The sequence below is a fragment of the Mercurialis annua genome, linkage group LG3 (genome assembly GCF_937616625.2).
Source record: "Mercurialis annua linkage group LG3, ddMerAnnu1.2, whole genome shotgun sequence".
Lineage (NCBI taxonomy): Eukaryota > Viridiplantae > Streptophyta > Magnoliopsida > Malpighiales > Euphorbiaceae > Mercurialis > Mercurialis annua.
Genome location: NC_065572.1, coordinates 2722412 through 2748148, shown reverse-complemented (window position 1 = coordinate 2748148; position 25737 = coordinate 2722412). Strand labels below are relative to the sequence as shown.

At 32.7% G+C, this 25737-nt stretch overlaps 2 protein-coding genes and 1 non-coding gene across 5 annotated transcripts; 1 reads left to right on the top strand and 2 right to left on the bottom strand.

The window, feature by feature from the left end:
- The first annotated feature begins 7221 nt into the window (after nucleotides 1–7221).
- On the top strand, nucleotides 7222–8598 carry LOC126671151 (protein FANTASTIC FOUR 1). Its single transcript, XM_050364869.2, has one exon. The coding sequence runs from the start codon at nucleotides 7414–7416 to the stop codon at nucleotides 8437–8439; it is 1026 nt and encodes a 341-aa protein (XP_050220826.1). The 5' UTR covers nucleotides 7222–7413; the 3' UTR covers nucleotides 8440–8598.
- A 3205-nt stretch (nucleotides 8599–11803) lies between these two features.
- TRNAS-UGA (transfer RNA serine (anticodon UGA)) lies at nucleotides 11804–11885 on the bottom strand. The gene has a single exon. It is a non-coding gene; the product is annotated as a tRNA-Ser (tRNA).
- LOC126673360 (piezo-type mechanosensitive ion channel homolog) lies at nucleotides 11881–24128 on the bottom strand. Of its 3 annotated transcripts, none has more exons than XM_050367471.2 (21): nucleotides 23766–24128; nucleotides 23594–23674; nucleotides 23271–23430; nucleotides 23026–23183; nucleotides 22737–22893; nucleotides 22441–22627; nucleotides 21907–22022; nucleotides 21664–21748; nucleotides 21172–21387; nucleotides 20910–21087; nucleotides 20670–20798; nucleotides 20268–20441; nucleotides 19909–20142; nucleotides 17843–19357; nucleotides 15039–17530; nucleotides 14161–14349; nucleotides 13875–14033; nucleotides 12956–13459; nucleotides 12735–12870; nucleotides 12507–12651; nucleotides 11881–12287 (listed from the first exon to the last, which is right to left on the bottom strand). In XM_050367471.2, the coding sequence occupies exons 1-21, from the start codon at nucleotides 23812–23814 to the stop codon at nucleotides 12152–12154; spliced, it is 7200 nt and encodes a 2399-aa protein (XP_050223428.1). In that variant the 5' UTR covers nucleotides 23815–24128; the 3' UTR covers nucleotides 11881–12151. The 3 variants fall into 3 exon arrangements, with proteins under 3 accessions (XP_050223428.1, XP_050223427.1, XP_050223429.1); XM_050367470.2 differs by having other exon boundaries at nucleotides 14161–14556; nucleotides 23766–24127; XM_050367472.2 differs by lacking the exon at nucleotides 23766–24128 and having other exon boundaries at nucleotides 14161–14556; nucleotides 23271–23326; nucleotides 23397–23430; nucleotides 23594–23628.
- Between the last annotated feature and the right edge of the window lie 1609 nt (nucleotides 24129–25737).

Below are 25737 nucleotides of genomic sequence, written 5' to 3'. Positions count from 1 at the left end.
ATATGTATATGATTTGCTAGCGTTAGAAGCCCTGACAAATGTATTCAATAGCAATGAAGAAGGATGAAAAATCTAACTAATTGTGATAAAATACACTATCTTATGTTATATATTTTTGTGATCAATTAATTTGTATTTGAATATCTTTTTATAAAAATTGATATAGAAATATTATTTAATAAAAATTATTATTTTTATTTATTTATAGACCAATTTTATTTTTGGAAATACATGTAATTATAAAGATAAATATCACATATTCACCAACTTTTCTTTAATGGGTTTCAAGAAACCCAATTGAATCATGGATCGAATAGATTGTTCAGTAAGGCTCATCAAGAAATTTCATTTTTGGCCCTGCTAGTCTTATAATTGATTCATATATTTGTGTCTAGTGCATTGATAGTTTTTTTCTTTCTCCGAAGGCAAAAACTTCCATTAAAGATAATAAAAATTATAAAGATAAACGATTCTTCAACATATTGAGTAAACTATTCTAAAAGAGATGAGAGTTGTAAATATACAGTCATCGACTAGAGCTTCTAACCACCAAGCGAGGTAATTACCCAAAATAATATTAGACTTGATTTTATTGACATGCTCGCACAACTTTCAGAATGCTCTAGTAGAGTCTAATCACATTGCATTGATAGTTAGTTTCTACTTTTTAATCATTCTCGCTTAAAAAAATTACATTTTTCTTTTCTCATTTCCGCATTTTTCAATTTTCGCGCATAAAGAAAAATTACTGTTTCTATTACAAAATTATTTTGATATACTATTTAAGTAATTAAATAACAAATTATTCTATACTTTTTATTATATTAAAGATATTTTCTTTGTATGAGAGTGACTATAAATAAAAATTCCTACTTACAGAAAGTTATATTTTTATTTGCCAACTATATATAATCTTTTTTTCTGACAAAAAATGATATTTTGTTAAAATTTGTGTATAAACAAATAAAACAAAAGGCCAAAAGCTTAGAAGACAAAAACTTCACCATTATAATAGAGAGTTGCGGTGGCTATACTAGCTACACTTGCATTGAGGATCAGAAACCTCTTGTGTTGTTTATAATAAATTGGACATCAAAATAGATTTTTTTTTTAAGTTTTCCCAATTTCAACTCGTAACTAAAATTAAAATAATTATGTTTTATAATCGATAATAAAAACCCAATCTACTTAACTGTAAAAATGTAACAAATCAAGTGCGAGTATCCGGTTGGTTCGGTTAAAATCAAATTGAAATTGTTGAAATTGAATTAATTGATCGACTGAATGTTCAAATCGAACTGACCGGGTATAAAATCTATAAATTAAAATTTATCTGACCAAAAATTATTAAATATAATTTAAAACAAAATGAATTAAATAGGTCGACAATTTAGTCGGTTCAATTGAAATTGAAAAAGAAATACAAGGAAAATTGAAAAAGTTAATTTTTTGGTGTATTTGATCAATTTGATTAATTTAAATAATTCAAATCTCAAGCCGAATCTATAATTAAAAACCAAAATTTTAAAATCTCAACAAATGAACCGACCAAACTCATATTATTTGTTGAATCAAACTGATTGAAAGTTATTGTTTTGATCGGTTAGATATTTTACTCACCCCTAAATAACATTCCCTTTATTAAAATAAGTATTTACTACTCATTTATCATCTATTAAACTACCTTTCATATGTGCTCACATAAGGAGATCCTTCTGATTCAGTCCGAGCGAAGCCGCTTGATTCGATTCGATCCGATCCGACCAAAGACTAGTTCATCAATTATGTTCATCTACCAGGTTAATTTTTTTTTAAGAGTAAACTTAATTTATAGATCAATATAATTGTATAACTGATGTAGTTGGATTTTAATCAAAATGCACATAAATGATTGATTCAAAAGGCTTTAAATGCATAATTTGTTTTTCCTTTTTAGAATTTTATAAATAGCGAGAAAATACGACTACTAATTTAAATTAAGTGGAATAAATATTAAAAAACTTCTAAAAATAGAAACGAAGACCGTTTCTAAATAAGTATATGAGTATGTCACACAATTGGCACAAAGCTATTGACATTTTCAGTAGAGAGCAGTACAGCTATTTTTCCACAAAATGAAATTCAATAGTCAATACATTGGTCCTCTATTTATGTTTATTGGGGCCCATATGTACGGTATTGTACAACATTTTTAACCATATAAATGATTAATTATTATTTCTCTTTTTATTTATATTTTATATAACAAAAAGAGAAATTATTAATAAAAAACAATATTATATGAGAATTTTAAAAAAAAATCATGAGAATTAAGACAATTATGTGATTTTTTATACGTAAACACAATTTTTTGGTCTGTTTGTACCAAAAACAGCGAAATTGACTCTTTTGATATTTTGTGTCAAGTTGAGAGGGCGATTTGATCCTTTGTTCATTAAGATTTTGATTAATAAGGGCATAATTAAGTTAATTATTTCAAATTTAAAAACTCACTTTTCAAGGGACTTTTTTAATACAAAAATATAAATTTTGGGTCTATTTATATCAAAAGTCATGAGATTAATTAATTTAATATTTTATGTCAAGTTGAAAGGGCGATTTGATCCTTTGTTCAGTTTATATAAAAAATTGGTAGTCGAATCCCAATTTCATTCAAGAAGGAATGTCTTTATTGTTAGACCAAGTCTTCAAATGTATATATTGTTTATCGATTAACTTTTGATGTGATTAGTAATAAATATTACTCTTTTCGTTCTAAAATAATGTTCCACTTTTTTTAAAATAATTTAAAAAATACAATTAATGCTCTAATATTTTATAATTTTATCTCCATTTTTTCTATCAATACCCTTATTAAATATTATGACCAATTTACTTTTTTAGACTAATAGCAACAAATAATACACTTTAAATAAGGACAATATGAAAATCAACACTTTAAATTGTAATTTATAAGAAATATGAACAACTGTTTGGGAAAAAAAATAAAAAAGTGGATTATAGTTCTTTTAAGACAGAAGGTAATTAAATTTAATTCAAAATGCAATGATAAAATTGTAATTTATTTATCAATCTTTTTAAATAAATTAGATTAGGACCGAAAAAATAATTTGGCTTGTATGGTTATAAGCATCCTGATCCTGTGTCTATTGGGAATATACAACCGCTTTCAACACTAGCAAGGCCTCAATTGTTGGAAGAGGTTCTGTTTGGCGGTGCCGCACCACAGATAGCTGCGCCGATAGAATTCATTTAACAGACGTTTCTTTGGGAAACAACACTTTCTTCCATTTAGATTATATTTAAATACTCCCTCCGTTTATATTCTATTTTGAAATGTCCCATTTAAAAAGTCTCATTACTATTTTTAGAATATTTTTCCATTAAATATTTTATTTTACCCTTATTTTTGTTATTTTAAAAGAGCTCTGTGGAAAATTCCACTATCAGTAATTGGAGCAAAACATGAAAAAACATGAAAAGATAAAGATAATGTTTTTTTAATCTGTGTGTAAAGTCAAACAGGACTTTTAAAATGAAACAGATGGGGTACATATTAAAAAATTTCAATTTAGAGTACAACTGAAATACAAAAAAACATTAAAATAAAATTAAGATTTTTTTTACGTTAGGGGGGTGGTGAAGGGAGGGCGATTGGTAGAAAAAATCCGCAACCCCTTGGGATTTATTAAAAAAATAGAGAGTTTTGAATAATTAATTTTTTTTTGAAATGAGTAAAAATATTATTCTACTGTTTCGAATATGTATTATAGATATTGATGTGTGGTTCTGATCATGATATGGTTGTGTCCGGTTACTGGTTGTTGTTGCAGCTTTGATTGCCTCAATCCAATCTTAAACACTGACAATCAAGTGGATCATAACTTGTTGGGAAGTTACAAATTAACTAAAACAACCAATCAAATGAACAGTCACACACTTTTTTAATTACTCTTTTACGGTGACAATCCGATCAATTTATCGATAGTCATAGATTCAGGCAAAATATCTCATGAATATCAGAATTATTAAATATCTTAACAATTTTCAAAAAAAAAAAAATCTTAACATTGCTAACGTTTTAGTATTAATTTATTACAAGAATAAGAATGGAAGGTTTTTTTCTTAATTAATTTCTTTTCGTTTTTAATAAAGTTTATTTGCTTTTTGATTGGTAAATATATCATAATAATAACTTTAGGGTATTTGGATTTTTTAAGAGTATTTTTGAATTTTTTTTAAATACAGTTTATGTGGCATCTTTAGACAAATAACTCGTTATTTTTGGACCGTGAACCACAAGCTACTAACGGAGATCCATCGAATCATTTAAAAACATGTTTCTTGTGAGTTTAGAGATTAAAAAAGACAAAATAAAATTCAAAAACCAGTTAATCAGAATATATATATATAGTTAAGCATCTAATAATGCATTTAGCTTAAATTAATCATGTATCATCCATCTTTTCTTCACATATCATTCACTCCAGCGGTCCAGCCACATCAATCTCCTACGTAATGAGTTCACCAAGTTAGTTACTGACTTTTTAATTCTTATAGTTCTTAAACAACTTATATTTAAAATCATTAAAATTGTTATTTCTTTTCCTATTAATCAGTATATTTTGATTAAAAATTATGTTTTTCCAATAGTTGGAGAAATTTACTTTTTGGAAAAATTTATTAAATTCTATATTTTTATTCTTTTGGAGAAAATTATTAATATTTAATATACATTTTTAGTATAAATACTATATTTTATTAGAAAATTACCATTCCAGTAATATTTGGAAAATAAAATTGTAGATTATCATTTACTTTTAATTATTTTTAAAAATTGTACTAAGATAATCTTGACAGGTTGAAGTAAGATGGATAAAGATTGAATAGTACATATGAAAAAGTGAATAATCTATAAAAAAAACGTGATTGAATAATTTTTCAAAAACTAGAATATATTAGTAATAACTAAAATAGAAAAAGATATAGTCATCAAACTATAATACTATTAATATCAAATAGTATTACGGATATTGCATGATGTTAAGTTGAGAGTAATATTTTAAAAATGGATGGAGCTAGCTGTTAGTAACTATGGAGTAGTATAATATATATATAGTGACCGCTGGCAAGGTGGTCCGATTGGTCCGAAAATACAGGCTGAAGTTTGGCAGCTTATCCTCTAGAGACTACATGGCTGCATCATCCTGAGCTGGACCCCTTCAATCTCTCTCGCAACTTTCAAGGCCGGCCATTTCGCAATCTCCACTCTTTTTTTCCTTCCATATTTTCATTTATATGCTTTAATTCTAAAATGAATCATAAATTTTTATAATATTATATATACAAGAACTATCGGCTTTTTTTAAGTTAATATACCGTGCATTTTTCTTAATAAAAAAATAAATCGATGTTGAGGTCGGAGCATATATTATGACGTACACATTGATTTTTATTATTGTTAAAAAAATGATCGGTGTTTCAATCATAGAAATTAATACTTGTTAGTAACTGATATTGATAAGATTGACGGAAAGATAGTCCCCCACTTAAAAAAAGAGATGAGAGCCAAAATTAACGCATTCAATTGCAATAATGGTTTTCACTAGGCTTGCAAGAGCCTCGACTTGCACGACTCCCTGGTACCCCCTGCGCCAGAAGCACCATCTCAAATCGAGTTTAATTATACTATAATCATTTTTTATCCAGAATTAGTTGAAGTTCCCAAAGATTCTTCTCATTATTCAAAGGGAGTATGAGCACAACCCCATCAGATATTAGCAATCCGCTTTTGTGAAAATCAACGGAAGGGTCTAATAGTTAACAGAATTGAAAATGAAAGACTATTAAATAAACTTTCAAAACAAAAGGTACCAAACTGTTAATCATGATATACCTCAAAAATCTCAAGGTAATTTGCTTGAATATAATTTAAATTTGGATGTTAATAAATTTATAAGTGTGATGTAAAGTCAAGTAATTATATATCAAATTGAACTTAAAGTGACAATTTTTTTTTCAACTTGCAAGCAATGATCAATTAGTATAAATTTTAATTTTATAGTCAATTTAGTTTTAAAATATAACAATGTTTATCAACTAGCTCCATTTTTGTACATGATTCGCCGTGTGTCGCTCACATGCGGTAATAATTATTATGTTAAAATGAGATAAATATATATAAAATTTTAAGTTTATAATTAAATTGATTAGTACAAAATATAAATATATGCTAATTGACAATTATTCACAGGTTGAGAAAACAATTTACCACTAAATTGACCTTATACTCCGGTTCAATCTCTGTATTTTTTTCAACTTTTTTCTGTTTTTTAAATTATGCCATATAAATAATGTTCAATTTTTTTAATATTCTATAGTCTATATCATGTTGAATTGATTAATTTGTCTCAATTTGCATGTCATTCTCTATAGTAATTAATTTATTTAACCATCACATGATTAAAGCTCATCCACCTCATCACATTAAGCACACTAACTAATACTACCCCATTTATAGTCAACATATATAATACCTTATTTAGGCTTCGAAAGAAACTTATCATAAATAGGATATATTGCATTTTATGATTTTAAAATGACATATTGTTTGGTTATATATATATATATATTTATATTGTTCTTATTTATTAAAGTTTGTAATGAATTTTAAAAGGCTTAATTACTTAAAAACCACTCACCTTGAACTTTTTTTTCGTTTATACCCTGACCTAGGAAAAAGTTCATTTATACCCTGACGTATGTATTTATGTTTCACCTCTACCCCGAGGCACTAAATTAACCTCTTTTCATTAAGAAAAAAGTTTAAAATAGTTCTTCATTTTTAACCTAAGCTAATTAGAGATTAATTAGAAATGAATTTTTCTCTAAATGAAGGACTATTTTGAACTTTTTTTAAAATAAAAAGAGGTTAATTTAGTGCCTCGGGGTAGAGGTGAAACATAAACACATACGTCAGGGTATAAATGAACTTTTTCCTAGGTCATGGTATAAACGAAAAAAAAGTTCAAGGTGGGTGGTTTTTAAGTAATTAAGCCATTTTAAAAATCTAAAATCCACAAAAAAAAAAACGTTTCTTTTTGGTTCTTTGTGATAGAATAGAATTTGCTGGCACTCTCTCTACCATTCGATACCCATAATCCTCTGTCTCTCTCTATCTTTGGCGTGAGGATCTCATTAATATACTACTAATATCCTCATCCTCTTCTTTTCCATTTATGTCTTCCATTCTTAAAATTTCTTAAAAAAAAATATTTCATCACTCCATTTTAATTTGCTGATTTTCAAGAAACAAAAAAACCCTTTTCTTTACCTTTTCCGTCTGCCTATATATACCTAAATATACACACATGTCTCCCTACTACACCTATTCTTTCTTTTCTTGAACTTATCATGATGAGTTTTTGTAAGAAAAGTGTTCATTCTTTTTTAGGGCTCACTATTTCTCCCATGAACAATAGTTTTGATATTCTTGATCATTCAAAACCATTAAAAACCAGCGGTTTAGGTTTAATTACAGCCACTGATATTCATACCTCTAAATCACCACCTAACGTTCTTGAATCCACAACTTTTAAGTCTCCATCGCCGTCGCCTCCATCTCCTCCGCCTCCGCCGCCTCCGGCGGCACCTCCATTATTCAAGAAAGACCCGGGTGGGGTTGGTTTTATCGACTATGTTGGCGGTGGTTGCACTGAGAGTTTAGGGTTTGAGAGCTGCGATGAAAGACGAGTTGATGATGAGTCGGACGAGTTGTGTTCAAGAACGTCAACTACTGCGACAACTAGGGTTACTAATAATTGGAGGAAGAATAATATTAGAGAAAGAAAAGAGGTAAAGAAATTTCCGCCACCGCTTTCTTCTTTGAATCATAATGGTCAGCCTAGTTTTTATCTTAGACCGGTGAGGAAAAATGGAAGATTGGAGTTAACTGAGGTTAGAATTGATCGGCCGGAGATTTTACGCGCTTCTCGTGAAGATGGAAGGTTGAGATTGCACCTTATTAGAGATGATGACGAAGAAGAAGATAATGATTGTATTAAAGAAATTCAAGAACAAGAATGTGAACATCAAGAAAATCAAGAATTGATAGATATACAAGAAGAGGAAGTTCAAGAAAATCAAGAAATGGAAGATGAACAAGAAGAGGAAGTTCAAGAAAATCAAGAAGAGGAAGTTCAAGAAAATCAAGAAATGGAACATGAACAAGAAGAGGAAGTTCAAGAAAATGATGATGAAGAAGAAGAGATAGCGGGAGAATGGAGGTTTCCGGTGACCGGAGAAGGGTTTAGGAGGTGTCATGAGCTAGGGGCTCATCACCACCGCAATGATTATCACCATCATCACCACCCCCACCAACACCACCACCACCACCACAATATGCATGTATGGAGACAACATTGTGTGACAACAAGATGAAAAAATGGGAACAAAAAATATTATATGATGAGGTGGGATGTGAAAAAGAGATAAGATGGCATGTATGTAAAATTTGGACGAGTGTTGTTGTTTTTTCAGAAGATTTTAATTCAATTAAATTATAAAAATACACATGACACACAGTTGTTATTCACTCAATTTTCTAATTTTAGAAGCTGTTAAGTTTCAGTAATAATTGTGTCACCAAATCAAAGAAAGGACATGCATGCATAACACTATGATGTTATAATTGTAAATAATCTTCGACTGGATTTTAATTGCAATAATTTCATTTTTTTAATTCTTAGGCCTAAACTGTAAAATAAATTCAGATTTTTGTGTGTTTTTCTTTAAAGATAAATTTATCGAAGAGATTAAAATACAATTATGAGAATCATATAGCAATTTAAAAAATATATTCTTTCAAACTCTAATCTACCAAATAAACTATAACTATAAAGTTACAAAAGATACGAACAAAGATTCAACCGAAAAGAGAATAATCAAGTCTAGAAATAAGTTAGGAATACCATCTAGGCTCTCAGTGACGAACATAGTTTTCCGAGTGTAGAATTTGAATTTAATTCCGTTTGGTTAGACCACCAAACCGCTCGATGCGTTGAAATTTCATGTTAAAAATCATTAAAAAAACAATTAAATTAAATAGGTATTGTATTAAGCTGAAAAATTAAAAAAATTGATTGAGAATAAAATAGATAAAATTACAAGGTAAAATGAATTTATTTATCCATAATTTTAGTGTTTTTTTTTACAAATTTACCGTGACTTTTACGTCTTGTCACTTTACTCTATCATATTTTCTATCTCCGCCAAATATACATATGACCTGTTTTGATTTTTTGAGTTTACATGGTCCAATATCGTTCGTCTATATTATTCTAAATGGTGTACACATCTCGCGTCATGTCAGCTCCAAATGAGTTGTAGCTATATTTGATAAAAAAATATTAAAAGTTGATGGATGAAATTGAAAAGATTCAAAATTGTAGTATATTTTATAAGAACGTTAAAAAATTATGGATAGATATATTCTTCGTTTTTTAAATTATAATGAGATTGTCATTAGATATTACTATAAAAATTAATTTAAATTAAAATATAATAAATTTGATTTTTTTTCTTATAACCAGGGATTTTTCTTATCACAATGTTTCATGTCAGGTTGTAATGTTGTTACCCTCCATTATGTGGAATGGAACTTTTTGTGAATAAAAAGTTTGTATCGGTGGTCATGAGATTGATGATGAAAGTTGGACACTTGGCATGATGAGATTGGTGGAGGATACAAGTGGTCAATGTAGAGGACAGGCAAGCATTGACCAATTAGGGTTTGACAATGTTAATGGTAGCTAGCTAAGATGCTCACATGATTGATTGCAGATTTTGTTATTATACCATAAAGTCCCATCGCCTCTAAAAATAATGGAGAGTGACACAAGAAGTTTCAGTGACCTAATTATTAATTAATGATTCATACTTCTTGACTGGGTTACCCAACATATATGTATATGATACTAGTAATATTTTTCTTTTCTTATTGATAAATCATTGTTGATTGCATCAATCTACGGGACCTGAAGAACTAAGAACATATAATATCAGACCAAATATCGGTGGAGGACACCGGTAATTCGCTCTGACGATCTAGTCAATATTTAAAAGAAAGAAAAAAAAAAGAAATAAGTATAGAGTAAAAAGAATAAATAGAGTTTGCATGTAAGATGCCTTTTATAGATGCACCTCGTGCAAACATATCACAACTGATCATTTCTCTTCTTTTGGTCCCACAATTTAGTTAGCTAATATGGCAATTTCTCGTTGCGTCTCGAATATCGAGTTCGCAATGCGAAAAACATTTCTTGTGTACTAGATCTTACCTATGGTCCCAAGAAATTTGTTAGCAAAAATGGTAGCTCGGTTCCTGGAGGAATAAAGAGTTGTTTATACATCCTCCCGAGCTACTGTGGGAATCGCGTCCATCACATCAATTCATTTTGTATCGAAATACCGTAGTTCTTTCAATTTATCTCGGCTTGTGGGTAGCAGTCCGGTGTATTTTGTAGTACAGGTATCTCGGTCGGGTCCCCTAATCGCTTGACTTAGTGACATTTTATCCCGTCGAGGCTGCTTTGCTACCTTTATATATAGAACAAAAGTTCAACGCGCCCCCTAAATTTATGATACGGGGTCATCTAACTCAATTTATACTTTTTTGAGCAACTAACCCCAAAACTCTTCATTTTTGGGTCAAATAACCCCATAATTGTATTTTTAAAACGTGTAAAGTACAAATCGGAGGTGAGGAATGTAAAAAAGTAATTAGATACTTCCCTAATTGTTATGATATAATTATCCTAAATCCATTTTTTTGAAATAAAAATATAAATTATTGGGCTATTTGACTAAAAAAATGAAGAGTTTTGGGGTTAGTTGCTCAAAAAAATATAAATTGGGTTAGATGACCCCGTGTTACAAGTTCAGAGGGCGCGTTAGATTAATGATATGACATTTTTACAATTTTGAGTTTAAAGCAAATTTTGCGTCTCTAAAAATATAAAACTGTAATTTTTAATGAGAAAAAAAGGATGTCATGTAATAATGTTAAACTGTAAAATGTCAAATTTTAAAAAATTATATGTTGTGACTTGTCAAATATTACAAGTCTTGCTTAAATAAAAAAAATAAAATTTGCAAATATTACTAAAATATAATTTAAGAAATTATTATTGATATTAATTTAGACAGGGATGGTGGGCAGATTTTGTGGTCAGCTCCGACTGCGGTCGAAGCCACTCTTTTTTAGATGGCAGTGGTATAGGGACTGTTTGTGTAGTCAAGAATGATAAAGGAGAACTGCTTCAAGCCCGTTCTGTCTCCCATACAGCTACGTGCACAGCAAAACAACGGAGATTATGGCTATTAAGAAAATGTTGAGTTGGATGAAAGAAGCTTCAAACATAATCGTCGAATCTGACGTTTTGTATGTTATTTCTAATCTCAGGCTGCCGTTTAAAGATGGAATTGACCCGCTCATTGATGAGTGTGTTAGTTTAATGAATCAATTTAAAAAAATTAAACTTGATTATGTAAGACAATTTATGAACGCAGCAACACAAACTTCTCATTCTATGTCAGATCAACATGATTGGTTTGATAATTATCGCTATTTTTTTATAAATGTAATTGCTTTCGATTTGTCTTTAATGAGATTTTAGATTTCCCTTTTTTAAAGAAAAAAGCGAGAACGACACAATTTTTAATAACATAATTTATGATTGAAGAAAGTACATTAACTAACTTTGCACCTACAAACTAAATGAATTGGCAAAAAGGAGAAAAAGACCGTCGACAGCAGGGTTCGAACCTGCGCGGGCGAAGCCCAACAGATTTCAAGTCTGTCTCCTTAACCACTCGGACATATCGACTGTTGATGTTACTTTTTATAATTTCATAAATAAAGTGCGAGATGTAACTTAATATTTTACATTATAGACTGCTAATACTGCGATTGACACTTAAAAAATGTGCACTTTTTCAGAGTCAATCTTCAAATCACATCCATGAATATGGTCATATATATTTCTTGCAGAGCTTATTACCAGTTTCAGCTCCATTAGCTGATGAGTGCTAGATTTCAACATTTTTGCTTGCCCTGCACGCAAGTGGTTACAGATGACAAGCTCACTGTGATTCAGTCAGGCTTGGTGTATTCGATCAGCATATGTGGTGACCGATAAATTTTCACTAATGTCCAATAAAGCACTTCTTCAACTTCAAGCTCACCCTCTGCTCTTGCAGCATATATATCCTCGCAGATTGCTAACAACCTGCATTCCCCCACATGAACAAGATCAAATTGCAAACACACGGAAACAGAAACAGAAACGTATAAACGAGAAACCCGAAATAAAAAATATGAAGCCGTTTTTTTTACAAGAATCTGTTATAAATTTAGATTTTTGAGGAGCGTTGATGAAAATGGAAACAAAATGCTGATAGTACTCTATAGGTTTTGGTGTAACATAGTTAGTAATAAACCTATATACCTGTCACAAGATGGTAAATTTTCAAATGGTATTCTCATTCTCAGGTCAGAACATTGTAGTCTGATGAAACGGCCGACGGCCAGAACAAAAGTGATATAGAGACCCCAGATGCTGAACTTGCTCAGCGTTTCACCTAGAATGCCCTCTGAAAAAAATTCCATTTCAAATTTAACTGACAAGAGCAGTGGTGGAACTATCAGTAGTATAGAACTTTTGATAAGTACTTACGTGGTGTTTCCTCGGAAACAATTATAGCCATAGGACCTGCAAACTCACCGCATCCTGATGACACATCGATATCATGGAAAGACCACCATTCTGGATTCCCTCGATTGAGAACGAGATCTCCACTAACCAGATCTACCTGTTGTTTTCAGATTTTAGTAGCAAATATCTATTACTGGAAAGGAATTCTGAATAGCATTATAGTATCAAATTAAACATCATACCAACTCTTCCAAGAGCCGCACTTCACCAGATCCTGTAACTCGAAAGTATCTTGGATAAACATTATATATCCTGAAGCTATCGGTAGTACCATTTAGCACTGCCATTACTTGTGAATACGTAGGAAGATCCTCATTTTGAACGGTCAATTCATATCTTACAACTTCCTTTCCTTTTGGCCGATCTCTGGTTAACTGCCAAGAAAAAATGATGTCCATGCTCCACCTTAGAGATTCCATGTATCTAAGCTGGACAACTGGAGGAACAAGCCACAAGGAGCTAGCATCAGCTTGGCAGCATATTAATTGTACGTCTTTCTTATCATATGCGCTTAAATAACCTCTGGGGTCAAGATCATTAGGTGAACTGATTTTATCCCAAGAGATCTTTTCACACAATGTTGTCTCAAATAGTGTTAATCGTCCACTCGTTGTCCTTATATCAATCCGAATGCTGGCTTCTTGGATTGGGTTCGCAATGTTTGTGGGGTTACCACTGCTATACATCTGTTCAGGAAAAGAAGAGAATATATAGACTTATACTTCAGAATTATGAGAGACCAAACTTGTATTCATCATATCACAGTAAAAAGTTTATAATGCAAATGCTTCTAAATAGGTAGTGGAAAAGACATTTATCTTTATGTGATGTTAGGAAGTTATGTTGCACGGAAACTTCTCAAATCAAACGTTTCAGCGTTTCATTTTCAATTCTGAAAATGCTTCTAGAACTCTGAAAACTCTATATTTGTAAACCTATTTTTTTAAAATGTGGTTTAGCCATGTCCCATTTTAGCGTTTCCATTTCCGCTTCTATGATGATAGCTAAGAATGATAACATTAGGATCAGTGACTTCTACAATTCTATGCCAAATACAAAATTAAACAAAATGAACATATAAGTCCATGTTAATATTTTTACCAGCATAGGAGTCCATATAACGCACATCAGAATGAAAAACAAGCATATCCCGTTGCAAAACTTAGTCATTTTGGTCTGCTTTTGCCCTTGTTGGTGCGTTGCTCTGTTCAGATCCACATCACAATTGACAAGAAACAAGCTGGCGTGAATGTCTTCCAACTGAAAGAAAATGTAATATCAAATACCAAAATAGATGTGTCACAGAAGACCGTGATGTGTGAAACATGGTCACCAGCTTTTCAGCAAATATAATTACAATGATTTATCAAGAAAGCATTGAGCATACCTTCAGCCAGTCGTACATAGTCAGAGACGTGGTTGTGCAAGACCAATCGAGCACACATCGTAATTCATAAAGGAACGGTAGAGCACGATAAATTCGAAAACCCAAATAATTAATTTGCGAAATGCTACTTGTCAAAGCCTGCCGATATAAAGTACTTTTGTGTGGAATTCCAAACCTTATCTGTATGGCCTGAAAAGCAAGGGAAATAGCCTTTGTGAAATATATAGCACGGAGCGCAAATCTTGCTGCATGTCTGTCATGTGGCTCCAAAGTCCAAGCATATCTTGTGATCGAGTAAGTGAAGAGGACAAAATTAAAAACATAGAAGATGACTTTTCCAGTTGCAAATGAACAGAGGTATATAATACGATCAAGCATCATTAAGAAAAAGATAACCTGAAAAAAGAAAATCTTATTTTCTTCAGCAAAAAATACCCTGACATGATCGACAAATGAGAATGACAAACTAGTCGAGGGACAGAAAATCAGCAATGCTTAATCTGTACACAGCATGCAAGGCATTTAGAAGTTAACTGGAGTATGAGTGTAGTACAACTTGAAAAGCGGGACAATATGTGTTTCGAGACATTTTACAGATCAAACCTTAAAGCACTTCCAGAAATTTGACCAACATGGACATTAAAAGAATAAAGAAGTTGGTTGTGTCATAGCTTTCCTTTAAACAGAAATTATCAAAATAACAAGTGACCAGACAGGCAAAATTATTTATTTTAAAAGACGGAATATATCATTGTTTGGTAAAATTCTATAGTTTGTGTATGTATAGAAAGAAAAAAAAACACCCAACTACTAAAGCCTGTAAGTTAACATTCTAGAGCAATACTAATTAAGTATCATGCCTCAAGTGTGTACTTTACCAATAATATGAACACGAACTCTTTCGGGAACTGATCTTCAAGCTGATAAACTTCAAGGAATTCAGAGTTGTTTTTCATAACCAATTGATAAAACACGGAGACCAAGAAAAAAACCACTAAATCAGCACAAAATGTGAAAGCATAGAGATCAATATCTTTCTTTCCTCCACCGATCACTGAAAGTATAGGGTAAGGGAACTGTATCTTCTCAATAACACCAGCACGTTCAGCTTCTAGAATCTCATATGCTACATCTGCTGCTGGAGTTAGTGACTTGTAAAATTCTGCTTGGCCGCATTCTTTTAAAGGAGAGGCATATAATACTTCTAAAACAGCCAAAGCAACATTATCATGTTCTGGACTTTTTTCAATACTTTGAACCCGAACTCTACTGATTGAATGAAAATGATTTGCACTTGTTTGCTGACATCTTTTGTCATGCATAATCTTGAGTACCTTGTTTATTCCCGATTTTATTCTCTCTGGCTGAATGCCATCTCTAGGCCAGGAATCAACTTTCATAGACACCTGCACAAAGTAAGGTGGAGTTTCTGCTCCCTCTGTTGCAGATTTCCAATATGTATAAAGGCCTCTAACAAATAGTTCAACAGAAGTTCTAGCAGACCAAAATAACGTCTTTATTCTCATCCAGAAGCCCTGAACAGCTTCTTTTTGGCACTTGTTTCTTCTCTTTTGGAAGCTGGATTCAGAAACTGTTGTCCATTCACTGTCTCTTGCAGTTAAGGAGGTTTGCATGAGAGTAAACAAGTAAACCATAAAAAGCGGCAAGTTGCTGATTACAAAAGATGACATGATTTTATTTGCAGGAAATCCTAATTCCTGAAGAAAACTTAAATTGAATTGCAACCCGCAATGCTGGATGATGATTTGATAAACATACTGAACCAATATAGCCATCTCTGTGTAAATCAGCATGACAACCCAGAACACATTATTTGGACCAGAACTTGCACAGAGAGCATACAGAAAGAGAACTGCAGGATAAACCATTGAGAGCAAGCTGAAATTCCACAAGAAAATTAGAACAAAGAAACAATAACAAACAACATCATTATTTGATCGCATTTGGAACCACATGTAGCGGAGAATCATCCCAAGTTGCAGGCATCCACTGTCAGAGGTGGTCGGCTCATCATCCGATAGCATAGAAAATGTGAGGCTGATAGGTTCATATCCTGTATTCTCATTTTCTATCTCATAGTATACCTCATCAATAGAAGAGTCATCACCAAAATCTGGCTGTTCACGTTTTATATTAAAGAAACTCACTATATTGGAAACTGCCATATGACTAAGAAAGCGAACTTGAGAAACTCCATCATTTAACAGATGTACTGCTGAGTGTAATGGCCTCTTCTTGGCTAGAGATTTTACTTCATCTCTCTCATGTGATCCAACCTCAAAGCTAGCAGCTTTGCCTTTCATCTCAGGGATCTCTTTAAGAAAATCTATTGAATGCTTTCTTACGTGCGATGCTGATAGGTTTTGTGTACTTTTATTTTTGGGAGATTCACTCACGGTCACATCAAAAGGGAATTCTAAATCAGTACTCAAATCACCAGATTGCTTCCTGAAATCAGCATCCTCTTTGCCTATGATGCTACTGGCTATTTCCGTGCTTAGAGATGAACTTCTTCTCCAATTTTCTTGACTTTGAGAAGCACTACCGCAGTTTGCAATGGTACTGATATTCTGAAGCTGGATTTGGAGGCTAAGCATTTCTGATTTTATCTTTTCCACCTGTAAGTTACGTAAGCGTTTCTCCTCTTCAGAATTTCGTATCTGCTGCAACTGCGAAGTCTTCCAAGAAGCCTTCTTCTCCTGCTCTCGCACTATAGCACCAATCTGTTCTGCTTCAAGATATTCGGACACATAATCAAACTCAGGTGCTGAAAACATATATGATTGCAGTGATACCAGCATAAATATGATAATTTCAACCAATGCTGATCTCGATGTTATTCGGAACCCATAGTCATACTTATGAAATCCAATTACCTCACTGATGTAATCTATCATTTCACATTTCACACTGCAAAACCCGCCCAGAAAAGGTGATTGGTAAGCAAGAGAAAGGACAATCACAGCGAAGTTGTACATCCTCAAGAACTTGAAGAATTCATTCTTCTTCTTCAGAATTTGAAGCCTCCTTCGGAAAAAAATCAGAGCAAAACCAAGGTATCCTATGTGTAGAATGTCAAATTCAAGCGTTCCCGTGATTAAAACTAAAGTCAGAACAAGATCTAGTAAGTGGCAACAACTATAAAGCCTTACATAGTCAAGAAATGTCCACATGAATTTCTTTTCAAATAAGATATTACTGAGCGATGTCTTCTTATATCGAGACATCATCTGTTGATATGTCTCTGATGCTGGAAGACTTGAAAAGCGATCAGCACGGTACTTGAAACAGGATAACATAAAGACCGCATAATAACTGATAAGCATTCGTGGATCATCAACTATGATTCCTGCAGAAAAATAACATTAACATGGTTTCTGAACTTAAACATATGTGAGAGATGGATCTACTGGATGTTTTGAAGGCACATGGTGAAATCAAAGTGATATAATTTCAATGTTCTTGGCATTTAAAATGTGAATTGATGAAGCCTAAATGATTTTCCTTACGAACTATCAAAAGGCCACATTACTAGATACAAGCAGCTAGTCGTAGAAGTTGAACAGTGTATTCTAAACTTATAAAATTACTAGTATGGAACAAGATGAGGTGATATTATTTGCAAACATATAATTCTTAATTTTAGATGAGAAATATATACCTAACCAGCATTTTTTGCAGTAGTCAAAGTATAGATGGGAGCTTCTCCAACAGTCATTACATGAAACTTCTATCTCAGTCCCCGCATCTGTCTTCCAAAATATCTGATTCAACCAAATGGCCAAGTACTCAAGTATAACAATAGAAGCAAACAAGAAAACAAATATGGGCCACTTTTTTCGCATGACATTCCGAGGTAAAATAATACAGGCAGCTAGTGATGCAACATAAAGCATAGAGATGGAATTGAGCACAGCAAAGCTGGCGAGAAGTAAAGCGATCATGTTAATCTCAAGCCCAAAGAGATTGAACATATTCTCAATCCAAAACTTCACGTATGCTTTTAAAGTAATCTTTTGCAGATGAAGTCTTTCTTTCCTCAAGATATGAATTCTTTTTCGATTCCACTTTTGGATCTCTTTGGAGCTTCCACTAGTTTTTGAATATTTTCCAGTGTTAATGACTTCAAAATCTCCTTCAGAGGAGGTACCTTCCAGCCCTCGGGATGTAAAACTGCCAAATGATGGCCATGAAAGACTTCTCCCATCTTTTCTCTTCTCTGACACATAGCTGGAATCTTTTGTAAGTTCTTCCGGAGCTTCTTCTGATATTTCAAACAAAGCACAAGGCTCTTCCCATCTCCCTCCATTTTCATAATTAAATGGCATCTTCTCCACCCAGTGGAAGACATTGTACCGAAGAATACATGAAATAATAACCAGAATTTTCCCCCTTAATCCTGATTCTATACCCATGAAACCAGGCTTATAGAGCTGCAATCCCAGGAAAAGTGCGACAGAAGAGTGCTTTTGACCAGGGAACATTTCAGCCTGATGACCCTGTAACTGGAAAAGATATTCAAGCATCACAAGACATCCCGAATAAACTAGAAACAATTTTGAAGGGATCCAAGAAGACTTTGGCAACGTGGAACAAAAAGCCAGGCCGAGAAGATACAGAAAACCAAATACACTTATAGGGGACAGCGATGTGTAAAATAAAGCAATGTCTAGGATCTTCTCGCTGTGCAAAATTAGAAGACGCTTCATGAAAGAAAAGTTACTTTTTTCTGATGCATCAATGTCATATGGTGGATAAAATTGGCTCTGTCTCCTCTCATAGCTATATAGTTGCATGACAACTAATACAGCAAGGGACTGCCAGATATTTTCCAATACGGAAGCTTCTGGGTTATATCCGAAGACAGAAGATAGGTCAAACATCTTGCATAACCACATCCGGAAACTGAAGAAGACACTGAATCCATAAACTAGAACAAATACTAAGCCTGCGTATATTTTCAATGGTAACCAAAGGCGTTTTTTTGTCTTCTCCAACAGTTGTCTTCCAGTCATCCATAGAAGAAGGAAGAATAGGTAACCAAATGAAACATAATTAGGCTTTACTTGGTACACAGTGAAAAGAATTGTCAGGAAGGCAATGTAGGTCCCACATGATCGATAGACTGAAAGAAACTTCTGTCCAATTGCTCTCAGATGTGATACTATCCATTTATCTGAAGACAGAAAGAAAGTATTTGAAGTTAAATATATTACCTTATTTAGTAATCAAATTTACCGCATAAACTAATACCATGACTGCTGATTTGGTAATTTATAAAATTCGGTTTTTCTAAAACGGGTGGTATGAACTTCACACGATGTTATAATTTCTTGATCAATGGAAACATAACAAAGTCGCGGAAAAGCAAATATCATTACAACAGAATTCCCTTTACTATTTTCAGAAGTTCTGACAACAAATGGAGAGTATTTTTATCAATCTCAAATTTGTCAGCATTGATGTCAAAATTCATTTTGACACCTACTTATCAAAATGCAGTATTAGAAATGGGGGCTGATTACCAGCAATACTAACACTGCATGCGTCAGCTACTTATGTCCACACAATTAAATTATTTTGGTCAATATAACCACTAACAAAGTCTTTGAAACCTCTTAAAAAAATTAAGATTGCAGCCATTATCAGACATACTTACATATGCAAAATGTTCTAAACAAGAATCAAAAGCATCTTAAAGTTGATTCAACCTTCAACAAGTTATACCATGAGATGAGTTACTATAATGCTTCCGGCTGGATACTGAAGTAGAAACTGATAAAAGAACTGATTTGATCAAACCAGCTCTTAGTATGCTAAACCCAATCGGGGGACAGGGAGTATGCTGCAGAATTGCTGAAAACGAGGACACCATTTTAAAACCATGATTATGAATTGCACAGGAGCAAGCAAGCGCTGCTATCTTCAAGAGATCCACCGTACTAGAATGATCAAGAAAACCTAAGGCAATTAACAAAAGTAAAAATGGAAAGATGATTGTACCATAAAGAAATGATATCAACACTCATCAAAAATGATTTCCTATAATATGCCTACAGCAAAGTTGATTCCACACCAGTATTTACCTAACTGCGAGAGTATGTCCATGGAAAATGAGCTTTGCTTTTCCAAAGCTTTAGAAATCAGATTAAGCTTAAGAATATACAGCAGCGCAAAATGTACTTCACATAAAACAATCAGTGATTGGCGAATCTTCCAACTGATGGTGTGGCTCAATAGATATACTAGAAAGAACATCACTGATCAATCAAACAGATAAAGATACAAATCAGCATTTAATTGTCAATATAATACAATGCAAAGAAGTCAATTCAGAAGACTACAATGATTCGGTTAATATTGCCAAAACTTGTAAAAAAAATATTCCAATATCCGAGCATTTAATATATACGAGGAGAAGTTTTATCATCTTAAGAATTTAATACATTTATTATTTATATATCTTAAATGAAAATGATTAAACTTACTATAAATGGCATAAATGATGCCAGGTTTCAATGCAATAAGAAATATCAGCACCAGGGCTATAGCACGGGAGCTTTTACGCAGTCCCCATGCTATCGTAGCTACAATCAGAACTTTGGTCTCTTCACTCTCTGAAATACAAAGGCAAGTGGAGTTATGTCCCAAAACAGTAACGCTGTTCCAGAAAATAATTGAAAATAAAAGGTTTGAAGTCTGTCAAATTAAGACTTTCATTTCTTTACCTCCCACTATGAAGTCATCAGATGAAGACTCTCTATCTCCATCAGACAAGTACAGGAAGACGGAGTTGTTTACAAGATTTCCCAAAGCCACAAGGACACCAAGACAAAATTGTGCAAGAAGATAAAATCCAGGAATAGGGTAATGCCATAAACCAATAGTTTCCCATATTTCTATATCCTGCAAAAGCATTCTAGATTATAGCATAATATTTCAAGACAATTGCAAATGTTAGCTATATAGCATATACTAAAAACAGAATACCTTCCACATTTTCTTATTTAGGAAAGTATATGCCACATTGAAGACATAGGTTCCAGCAGCCCATAAGAGTATAAAGACAAGAAGCAAACCGTTCAAATGGTGCAAGTGGAACAGTGAAGGGAATGTATACAGAATGTAGCCAACATAAGCAAGTAGTCCAAATGCACAGATACTTGCGAAATGGAAACTCCAAAACGACAGAGCAATTAAGGATATCTGCCATGATAGTAACAGGCATGATTAAGTAAACAAGACACAGTTTCCTGATCCGAAATCTACTGATGGATATTGAGAATAAAGGCAAGGAAAACTGCATGTATGACATAATAAAAATTGATAAAAAAAACACAAAAATTACGAACAATATGTGCGAAGCTTGTTTAATTTGAACCAGCAAGTTTGACACATCAAACAGTACAATTTAGTTACTGAATAATGACTTTAAACAGAATAAAAGAGGAAAACAGTGAACAGTTGCTGATATGAGCATACCGGAAAACCATAAGTGAAAAAGTTGACGCTAAAAGTTCGAAAAACTGCTCCTCTCAACATAACATTTGTGTGCCTTACACCAGATCTGCACAGAATGATACAATAGACTAAGTAAAATACCATAGAAGTTCATGTTGTACTTAAAAGGAGATTAGTTCACACTTAAGAAAAGTTTTTGATATTTGGGCAAGAGACCAGGAAATTAAACATCAAGATGTAGTGACACCACCTTGAATTAATTACCTCGATTCATGAATAAAAACTGAATGTTTTGAGGGAAGCAGCTGCTCAGTCAAGGTGTTTTCTCTTGTTGACATGATAAAATGCATTTCTGTAAGATCGCATCTAATCCAAGATAACTGTAAATGGAAGACACATAAAAAATATTTGTGAATAATGAACAAGGAGCACTCTTATCAACAGAAAGAAAAAGACACGGTCCATTATCTTTTGTGCTGTGCTGAAGAACTTTATAGTGTATCAAAGCAGAACAATAGCTACTTCCTTGGAACTTATTGAGATCTTTTAAAGAAGTTTTGTAGCATTCTGCATTCAATGTTCATAACACTACACATGAAAACACTGTGCTCTAGTACTATACAATCTAATGATTGTGTATGTTTCTTTTGCAATTTTTCCCAGATTTTAGCAAAATCCAGAGTGTAGTCAGACTTTAGAGGAGAAAAACAATAATTCAATAGAGAAGCATTTGGCAACATATATTTTAGTATCTGACAGAGCTAGTAAATCTAAGCTGAGGTAAAACGTATCCCTCACCATAAAGTAAAAAAATAGTAGTGAAAGGCAGGAGCATATTTCTGACCACTCTGATTGTGCAGATATCTTATAGAGGCCAATGAAATCAGAAACATATTGAATCATCTCAGGAAACTCGATTGGAAGTTGATAGACATACAACAGGATAATATTCAAGCCCGCGTACAACAAAAGATACCTCCACCACCTTGAAACGTGTATGAGTTAGTATAAATTATTCAAGTTGATTGTAATGAGAACAACCAGCACTAGTTCACTGAGAGCAGGTCTGCAGGAAATGCGAGCAAGTTACTTACTGGAAGAGGCCCAAGAAATTGCTAGTAATTGACCAATTAACAAGTCCAATACTGCTGCAAATGAAAAACGGTAAGGATGCCCACGATGGATGACTAATGCCCACAACCAGCTGTACAGTGGGCAGCAAGAAACAGCATAGTACCCTGATATGAGAACCTTCCATGAAAAAAAAAGGCAGAAAATCAAAGACGAATCCCAAGGCAAGACATAAAAGAAATACATGTACGCAAAATAGAGAGATGTAGAAAGAAGAATGTTGTACTCATCACACTGTCAACAATGTCAAACCTATATGTACGACAGAATAATACAAACGCCCCAACCCAGTATCATTCTGTAGGTCAAGACCAAATCTGCTTCTGTAAATTCCAACAGTTGCAATAAAAGCTGCGGATACTTGGATGACTGGAAACCATATTACATATGGCAACCTCCAAGAATGAACACTGAAAAAACAATACAGAGTTGCTCAAGAAAGTAAACATCAATCTTCAAGAAACTTCAGAAAATGAATATCAACATAATGTGTATACCTCATAAAGCCGACTAACTTGGCCCATGGAGCATCAGATATACACCATTGGCCTCCCTTAACGGCCAACAAAATGTGAAATGTTGAATGTGAAAAAACAGCCAGCAAAGAAAAGATAAGCGCACACCATGATAGAAGAGATTGTCTTTGAGGATGACAACCTGTTAGATGTGAACACAAGGAAACAAGATGGAACAACTTAGACATGCAACAATTCTTCAAAAAATAATCTAATTGAACAAAGTATAACACAATTGGAAGCCTTTATATCATTGTACAGAAAGGCCAAGAGACAATGAAGTAAACAATGTCAATAAGCAATACCAATTTTTGGTGCAGAATACTGGATGAAGAGAAAGGCTAACAAATCAGCCAGAGATATCAAACTCCAATTGACTAGAGCACCTGCATAACCAAAGCAAAAAAATCACAATCAGGCAATTGCTGTAATATGAACATAACAAAATAAATTAAAGATCTTCATTAAACTTCAAACCTGTCAAAAACAGTAAAGGCAATGCAAATCCAATGAGGAACCTCCCCATCACAAAAGCCTATTCAACGCCAAAATCCACTATAATTGCACCATTTTTTTTATGAGAAAAAACACTAAAAAGGCAGATGATTTGTCAAAATAACGAATACCCATTTGAGTAAAATCACAATCTCAACAAAATCAACATTTGTTTTTGATAAATTACACGAAAAATCAAACACCCAGTTCTTAAAAATGAAAAAGATGATATCTTTTTAGTACAAATCAGAAGCACTTGTTGAATGCTGAGCTAGCTGATAGGTTGTGAATTTTGATTTGGGTGAGTTGATGCATAATTATGAACAAAAATGTGCATATTGTTACATTCTCTAAGAGCATCTCCAATGCACTCTCTAAATATATCAAACTCTTTAATTTAGAGAGTTTCATGCAAAATTTGAAGTTCAATGGACTCTCCATAATTTAAATTTAAAGAAGAGAGTGAGTTTGGCTCTCCACATGTGGAGAGTCAAATTCACTCTCTACTTCTTATCTTTTCAATAAAATTTCAAATTCAAAATATATAGACTATCTTTTTATTTTTAAAAATATGTGTTTTGATTTTATTTTAATATAAAAAATTATAGAAATAAAAATTACAATATATAATAATTAAATAAATTAATACTTATTGAATAAAACGTTATATTTAGAGAGTCTATTGTAGTAAAATTAAAAAATATGCTCTTTATATGCAAGATGCTCTCTATTTTATAAAATATGCTCTCTAAAATAGAGAATACCATTGGGGATGCTCTAAGTGTTTGCAAAGCTACAAGTGGCATATCAATTCATGTCCTGCAAAAGTGCAAAGGTGACGACTAAAACTTGTTTCTTTATTTTGTTAGGAAATTTCCATGGCTTTAATTTGGTCCCACCAAATCAGTTCGTGTCCTATTAGAAGTAGAAAGCGCTCTGGTGGGATCCTCACGAATAGAAAAAGATTACAGTCAGTTTGATAATGATCGAGTGACATTGCTTTTTCGGCCCGAATCGCTGACGGAGTCTTCAATCCTTAGAAGTTTACGTCCTATGAACCAATTGCCCCTTAAAAATCTAGCTCAAAAGGCTTGCCCTTCTTCTCTGATTGGGTATCAGAGGCATGTGCGTATATGTTTCGCGGCAAGTCAGCTCGCTCTTGTCCAGTAACCATTCTGAGTGGAGGTAGGGCGTATTGTTGAAATTATTTATGTATTGTAATGTATGCATTTCATTATATATTTATTTATTTTTGGGTTAATGTCTTTAAAAATTCACCAACTTTTCACCTTTTTTTATATTGTTCACGCTGTTTAAAATTTGTCATTTTCATACGCCGACTTTCAAACCGATATACCGAGTGAAAATCCGGTAAAAATCGCTGAGTTGATAACAGATAATGACATGTCAAAACAAACCGGATAGTGACAACGACTTTTACCTTTGAAACGGTGTATCGATTTTAAGAAAATTGTAGTCGATATATGAAAATGACGATTTTTAAATAACACGATTAAAATGACAAAACATATAAAATTGATGAATTTTTATAAGATTGCCCTTTTATTTTTCTTCTTACTCTTTGCATATAAGTTGATACTAGGTAAGTAAATGAGCCAGAATGGTGCATGGGTTTTGAGTATCCGTCCGGTCCATCCTAATATCCGTCTCTTCAATATTGACTTGAACAATTAACTTTTGTTTTAGGCCCATGTTGAAATTCAAATGTGGCCTCTATATTTATTATAATTTACACTTAACTACCTTTTATTTGAAAATCAAACGATATGATCTCTCACTTTTATTTATATCAATAATGTAACTCTTTCGTTCATTTTTAGTGTTAGTCAACCGAGTCAATAAAACTATATGGTCCCCCACTTTTATTTTTGTCAACGATTTTGTCCTTCACTTTTGTTTATGTCTAAAATTAATTTACTCTCAAGTCCTTTAA

Bases quoted from the DNA above. Each gene is read 5' to 3' on its own strand.
- LOC126671151 (XM_050364869.2), top strand. From the start codon at position 7,414: ATGATGAGTTTTTGTAAGAAAAGTGTTCATTCTTTTTTAGGGCTCACT.
- LOC126673360 (XM_050367470.2), bottom strand. From the start codon at position 23,814: ATGGGGAGGTTCCTCATTGGATTTGCATTGCCTTTACTGTTTTTGACA. The intron at 20,143-20,267 runs GTAAATACTGGT...TAATTGCCTTAG, and splicing joins GGACATACTCTCGCAGTTAG to GTTTTCTTGATCATTCTAGT. The intron at 14,034-14,160 runs GTATGCTCAATG...ATTTTCTTTCAG, and splicing joins CTATGTACGACTGGCTGAAG to TTGGAAGACATTCACGCCAG.